This window comes from Phalaenopsis equestris, unplaced genomic scaffold, assembly GCF_001263595.1.
Source record: "Phalaenopsis equestris unplaced genomic scaffold, ASM126359v1 Scaffold000002, whole genome shotgun sequence".
NCBI classification, from domain to species: Eukaryota; Viridiplantae; Streptophyta; class Magnoliopsida; order Asparagales; family Orchidaceae; genus Phalaenopsis; species Phalaenopsis equestris.
The window spans coordinates 49,137,631-49,144,974 of NW_018164444.1; the positions used below are offsets into that span (position 1 = coordinate 49,137,631).

The following is a 7,344-nucleotide window of genomic DNA, read 5'->3' on the forward strand; positions in this document are numbered from 1 at the left end:
TTGAAAAATTAGCCAAATCAGATTTTAATCAAGAGGCCCTAAGTTCAAGGCTTTATATATATGATTAAATTTATTCAAAATTTCAAAAATAAATAATAAAAAAAAACTAAACTCTTTTAGCTTTTTAGAAATTGTGCTCCATCTTGTTCAACTCTTAATTCTGATTTATAACGGTCCTCTTTTGCAGAACATGGAAGAATGATTGAAGAAGGATAGAGAAAAAAAAAAGATTCGTTTTTGGGCCCTATGTCTTGTAGCCTGCTGTATCACCCCCATTCCTAAGGATTCCATCAGATAAGAAAGTCTTTATCTCGTCTTCTACCTCTAGAATTTGAAACCAAAATTTCCACTACTAGCAACAGCTTATACCCCCTTAATTTATCTAGCTTAGTATGCAGATTTAAACTCAGTATATAAATTACCAAAATTACAAATTGATCTCTTCTCCATCATCAAATATAGGAATCAATAATCCAATAACTAGCTCTTGAATGGTTTGTAACCTGCTAGCGCATGGATTAGTCCCTGAACAGACCCACAAGCTGCAGCAATGGAAACCATGAGGCAAGCCATGCTCAATATCTGAAGCCAAATCCATGTCTTCGACCACCTCTTAATATTCGCTTGTTTTATGTACATCTCAACGGGGAAGAAGACAGTCAAAGGCCAGAAAGCCAGAGCTCCTATCAGTCCCAAAAAGTCATTGAAGAAGGGAAAGATCATCGCAACCACTGCTGTCACAATTACATAAGATGATCTCCAGACCAAACGGAAGAAGCTGAAGGGGTAGTTCCCAACCAGTGGGAGTTTAATTATGCGTTCGCTCGTCACGAATGAGTTTTCCGGCCATCTGCTCTTGCTTAAGTTCTCCACAAACTGAAAGATTGGTTGGCAGAACACCTGCTCAAAGATTGGTTAGACCTTATGGTTTTTTTTTAAAGTTTATTTAATGTAATGGAAGCTTGACTTACCTGATAGGCACCGATTAAATGGATGGCGATGAATATGTTTCCGATGTCGACAAGCCAGAATGGGTCGTAGAAGCCAAATCCAGTGAGGAAATTGCCCGGCGCTTGGTTTCCAAATGCGGCGTAGCCTAGCACGCCACACAGCATGTAGAAAATGGTTGTGGTTGTAACGCCTACAAAGGTGGCCCTTTTCATTACCTGGTTCTCTGGGGGGCTTGATTTCAATGTGTCCTGCACGTGAGAAGTAATTCAAGGATGGGATTCATATTGAATTCGAACAGTACTAGAGGGGACAAAAGGCATGTGTAGAGCGTGACTCGAGGCATCTTTTTTGCTGTATTTGATCGGACTAATATGTATTTTATGAAGATTTCTGCAAAAGTAAAATTTTGTGTAACATAATAAAAAGAAAAAATTTATACTTTCCCGGATTGAAATGATACCTGGATCTCAATGAGGACGTTAGAGAAAGAGTAAGCGAAGGCTATGTCTCCTAAAGCTTGAAATGTCCTCCAGACCTTCTCACTTCCAGTTACATCAACTCCAACTGTTACTCCTGTTAAGCTTGTTCTCGCCGTTGACCCTCCTGCAACTCAGGAGAGAAAAAAAAAAATTTCAGTACTATTTATCCCTTACAATTTTGTTGTAAGTGTAAAAAAAATTAAAAAAAAAACATTCCACCTGCTATCTTAGCAATGGCGAGACCGAGTCCAATAGAAGAATAGGCAAATGACATAACGGCAGCCACAAGTGATAGCCATGATAGCTTGTGGAAGTTGGGTATTTGAGACAGTACTATCTGTATGCACGCATAAGCAATCATATATGTTGTATTTGATACTTTGCAGGCCGCATGGTGGCCATGCCGGTGGAAGCAGTTTGACCTCTTAACAGCCCTGCTCAGTTAACGAATATCAAATTTCACACAATTATTACACATATTAGTGATGATGGTAGACAGAATCATATCTATTGTGTTATAATAGCTCACGCCATGCTGATGGCTGTTGTGATTGTGTAGCCAATGGTCACCCCAACGAGATTCACATACTGAGCCAGGCCACAAAGTTTAAACTTGATGCCCCCTAAAACAGAAGAGGAAGAAGCAGGACGAGGTATGCTATCAAAACTGTAGAGAACTTGAGAGAACTATAACTGAATCAATCAGTGAAGAATGTTCAAACTTGTAAAATTTTTTTTTCCCTGCGCTTATTATGGCTTACCGAGATTGGATCTGACAGCAGACATGTAACTGTAGTTTCTCTTTCCATGGATGGGGTCAGGCGAGCGATAACAGTCGGCAAGAAGAGAGGAGCAGAACCAGGTGATGAGGGAGAAGGCTAAAAGTACTGCTGGCCCGGCAACCCAGCCGAGCTGTGCAATGGCCCAAGCAAGCGACAATACTCCAGAGCCAATCACTGCTGTTATAATGTGGGCACTTGCAGTCACAAATGTCCCTATAAAGCTCCCAAAAGCTCCATTAATAAACAGCTCATAGTTTTTGATAAAAGTTAAAATTTTGACAGGGAAAAGGAGGGGGAGATCGATGAACCTTTTCTTTTGGCTCTTCCATCGTCGTCGAGGAGGTCGTTGCGGCTGTCTGTAGTGATCTCCAAGGCTGCAGCTTCCTCCATGTAGGCAGCTTTCCCCTGTTCTGGACCTATTGCCATCTTTTTCTTCTAGTTCTAATTATCTTGTTTGGAGAGTGGTGGGGGAGGGAAGGAGGTAAGAGCGGGTCTGTTTTTATAGAGAAGTAGAGAAGGGTGGGCTGGACTGTTGATGTTAATACGGAAGTGGCATTCTTGGCCTTTAGCTGTGTTAAAATTCTGGTAATGCTTAAAAGTAGTTTACTCATTTGATTTAAGCTTAATTTGATTCGGATTGGAAAGACATTGGTACAGTCGGGTCCGTTTGGTTGTCTGTTATTTAAAAAACTATCTCGAAATTTATAACATGCCTCGTGCTTCATGCAAGATGATAAAATTTTATTGGTGGCACTCCATAAAATGACTGGTTTTTTTCTTTTTCTCATTGCCGCTTACTTATCAAATGCATTAATTTGCAATTATTTACTAAAAGTTATCTGTCAGTGCTTAATTTATATCTTAATCAGACTCGCAGGTCATTAAAACATTTTTGCTAATTCGCATATAAGTATCGTGTCAAACTTGGAAGTTAGAAGTGTGTCTCCCAAAGATTTTCATAAGAAGAGTAACGTTTCTATTTTATAACAACTCGAACCGCTTATTTAAAGCGGTTATCTTTGGAGAGAATTTATCTAAAGAATATTAAATTTGTCTCATCTATGATCATTTAATTGTTCTTTCATATAAATCTTTTTAACAAATTTCCAAATACGCAAACATTACTATTATACAAATCTTAAAATACAAATGGGGCAATTTTACTATTTACAAATCAAGCACTCTTTCATCCATTATTCATATTTTTATTAATGAGTATAGATTTTAATTTATATTTTTATGGATTTGATAGTACGAAAAAAAATACATGGGTGTTTGATTTCTAAATATGAATGCATGGGGGGCTCTGTATGCAGAGAAATTATTGCGTACGGACACCGCATGCGGTGTCCGATCCTGACCGTAGATCACGATGATCTGCGGTCAGAATTATTTCCATTAAAAAAAAATTAGGTGGGGTCCACCGAAATACATCGGGACCATAGATCAGGTGATTTACGGTCCGGATCGGACATATGGAATAATTTTTCCTGTATGCAATAATCCGGAAAGCTAAATGGCGTAGATTTGACGTCGGCGTGATTTTTCAGATTCCTTGTAGAACAGTATTATAGTCTAAGAAATTAGTAGAAAATTTTCGCACGTAAAATGCATTGCTTCTACAATCTGATAACATTAATAATATAATTTAAAAATGCATATATATAATAAAGTACATTCCATGGAGTTTTTTTAATATATTTTAATTTCTTTTGTACCGGTGTGCAATTAATCTAAATGTTTTGGGTATAACGTCAAATTTTTTGACATAATATTTTTATTATTATTTTCAATTATGAGCCAATAATGTACATGGTATTCAAATACTTTTTTTTATCTTAAAATTAATGAGTAAGGTGTCAAAATAGTTCCAACTATTTACATGACATTATTTTAATCATAGAGTTTATAGAGGTACTAAAATAATCCTCAATTATTTTAAAACACAACTTTAAGTCCTCAATGGGGGTTATTTCAGCCATAATTGAAAGAGTTTGGAATTATTATGATAATTCTATAAACTCTATGATTAAAACAACTCCATATAAATAGTCGGTGACTATTTTGACATTTTATTCTAGAATTAATATAAAATATTTATACTAAGACTACAAATATTTAAGCAACATCTATCACTCTTCAAAAAAAAAAGGATAAAATGTATCACTGAGAAGATAACTTTTTTTTTACTGTACAGATGTAGTACATCAGAAACGTCAACACAAATCTCAAGGAGATACAACATGATCAGAGACAAGATTACGGCTAGAAGGGCCTACCAACAGAATAATAAGGGGCACACCTACGAAAGTCTAAGGAATTAATTTGACCAAGCGCAATCCCCCGTGAGTCGAGCTTAGAGGCGATTAGATGTGTGTCATCTGAATGAAGGGCTGAAGCCAATCAAGTCGAGTAGAAGGACCAACCTACCTCTCGCTACAAACCTGGCCAAAGGAAAAAGTTCAATACTCCTAACCACTTCACGGATGCCCTCCGAGATTCTAGAAGGAGGGCTAAGGATCGAGGATGTATAGATCCTCGGACAACCCCAAGGATCTCCTTAGTTGAGTGTGAGCTATCTATCAGATTATGATGAATGGATCTCTGCTCGATATCTTAGTCTCATCTCACAGATTGGATCTCCTCATATAGAGATAAAAAAATAAATAGTCAGAGTCAGTTAGCCGGTTGGCAAACCAACCCGACCGAGCCAAATTTGACCAACCCAAAGACACTTCAAGGACAATCTACGTTGGTCCAACATAGCCAACCGAGTAGTCACTTCTGAACCATATGCTTATATTTGTAGGATACCAAAAATATTCTGTAATGCCCCTATTAAAACAAGGAGACAAATGTAATTTCACATATTATACCAAACTCTCTCTATAAATATGAATCATTCTATGAATAAAAAGTTAGAGATTGGGAATGGTCAACGCACTTGTTCTAAGTTATTGTTCATCACTATGTATTTCTCTCCGTCTTTTTTACTCTCTCTCTCTCCCCTCTCATGCTCTATTCATTGGGTGTGATTCACGGACAAATTCAGATCCAACAGATGTATACAATAACAATACATTATTTTAAAAATTTATTTAAATTTTTTCCCATGATGGATTTCAATTCATCGATAAAAAATTATTGAAAATTACATCAAATGTTAATAATATGCCAAAAATAGGGAAAAAAATGTCACACTTAAATGATAAACGAGCTACCAAGCAGCTAACATTTCTCTTAAAAAGGAAAAATGCTGGTTAGGTGTGTAAGATTTGGTTCGTGGTTTGTAGTTCTACTCTAACCAAAATTATCCCACCTAAATAGACTTTAACTGAAAATTGACGCGAATATCTGTCAAGTCATATCAAATGGGTCACGTGTGATGACTTTGGGCCAGTTGGGTTAAGTAAATGTTGAATTTTGACGAAAAGTGTCAAATCTATGGCTTCAATAAATAGAAAGGGCTACAATTATAACGATTATATTATTAATGCGTGAGTTATATTAGGATTTTTATAATTTATAATTCTTGTTGGCAACCCATCAATTTCTTAAGAAATTTGATTTTATGTCTCATAATATCTAAAATTGAATAAACATATCCAATATATACTTTTATTGAAAATGTGCTGAAAATTTCATCTTGAATGGAAATACCCTTAATTTATAAAAATAGAGATTAAAACCACTCGTCCACTCATTTTCCCAATAATTTTTATATCTTTGTCAATCTAATAGCTTTTTCCCAATAATTTTTATATCTTTGTCAATCTAATAGCTTGATTGAATACATTGTTTGCACTCTAAGGGTCTGTTTAGCGCAGCTTCAGCTTCTCAGCTTTTCAGCTGCAGTTGTGCTATCCCAGGAAGCTGTTGTGAGAAAACTGCTGCAGAGAAACTGACTGTCTGCTTGTTGCAGTTGTTTTAGAAAAAAATGATCATTCTGCCCCTGTTTAGTAAATTTGTTTGTAACAGAATTGTGACATTAATATATTTGATATTCCATGAACAGAAATTCATTTCAAAACATAATAAACAAACAAAATTACTCTTTCTCTCGAAGTGGATTCTTCACCGAAGAATATTATTCCAAAATCAAGTAAAATTTTTCAAAATTAAAATGGGCCTGAAAAATTAATGATATATAGAAGAAATTTGGGGGTTTTCATTGTTGAAGCATCATTTTCTCTGCCACCAATACGCGGGATGCAAAGGTTACCCAACAATCCCCTAATTTAATGAGTTTAATGGAAGACAGTTTGGAAATGGTAGGTTTCGGGTTCAACAATTTTAACCATTATGCTAAGAAACATTTACAAGCAAGCATTCAAACATTGCTAAAACCCTTTCACTTCAACTCAAGCAGTATTTAGTAAATCTGGAGGAAATCCGATAAAAGTGAAACTCGCTAGCAGCAGATCCCCAAGCCATCATAGCTTCGCAATCAGCTTGGAGGAGTGAAATTTTCATTTCCTTTTTGGATGAACTACCAGATTTTAACCGAACTTCACCCATATACTCGTGATTAAGCATTCAGAGCTCATAAGACATGCTCTCCCTTCATTTTAAAATATCAAGCTAACAAAAGGATTGAAACAACCAAGAATTCATCTCTTAACAGCACCACTATACCGATAATAGGAAAATAAATAGAGGGGGCTGATACGCCACCAACAAATCATCATAATCCAGCACGAATATCGATGCAATATTTTGAGCACGAACATTCAAACTTCGATTGCGAGTAATCCGGAACTCCGATTTCAGCAAAATTATAGTCAAACTGATTGGCTCGATGAAACGGACCTAATGATATAAAAGTTAGTCCAATCCGAGTCAAATCAGGCTCGGATCAAGTCATTAAACCACTACTACATGATTTTCGGAGGCATTTGAAAGGTCAAACAGATGTCGAATCTAGCGAGTTCATAGTCGAATCGAGCATCTCGAAAAGACGAATCCAACGAGCCCAAGATTACTCAATTCCGACATCGTTAAGGCGCTCAAATGTCCATCAAATGTCATCTGATCAAGGGAAGCTCTCCGGACCGTCCGATCAAAATGGTTCATATTCCTGCATTAATTGCACTCAAAACACTATAAATAGAGCCTCACCCCTCACATGAAGG

The 7,344-nt window shown here is 36.5% G+C and overlaps 1 protein-coding gene across 1 annotated transcript; it reads right to left on the reverse strand.

Annotated features, from left to right (window-relative positions):
• Positions 1-213: 213 nt before the first annotated feature.
• Positions 214-2,902, reverse strand: LOC110017895 (amino acid permease 6). The gene is made up of 7 exons (XM_020715050.1): positions 2,521-2,902; positions 2,192-2,425; positions 1,960-2,053; positions 1,650-1,864; positions 1,412-1,554; positions 972-1,199; positions 214-900 (listed from the first exon to the last, which is right to left on the reverse strand). The coding sequence occupies exons 1-7, from the start codon at positions 2,636-2,638 to the stop codon at positions 481-483; spliced, it is 1,452 nt and encodes a 483-aa protein (XP_020570709.1). The 5' UTR covers positions 2,639-2,902; the 3' UTR covers positions 214-480.
• Positions 2,903-7,344: the final 4,442 nt, after the last annotated feature.

What these genes read in the sequence shown, in the direction of transcription:
- LOC110017895 (XM_020715050.1), bottom strand. Translation starts at nt 2,638, where the DNA reads ATGGCAATAGGTCCAGAACAGGGGAAAGCTGCCTACATGGAGGAAGCT. An exon ending in TGCTGTCAGATCCAATCTCG is followed by an intron (nt 2,054 to 2,191) that starts GTAAGCCATAAT and finishes CTTCTGTTTTAG; the next exon opens with GGGGCATCAAGTTTAAACTT. An exon ending in ATTTAATCGGTGCCTATCAG is followed by an intron (nt 901 to 971) that starts GTAAGTCAAGCT and finishes ATCTTTGAGCAG; the next exon opens with GTGTTCTGCCAACCAATCTT.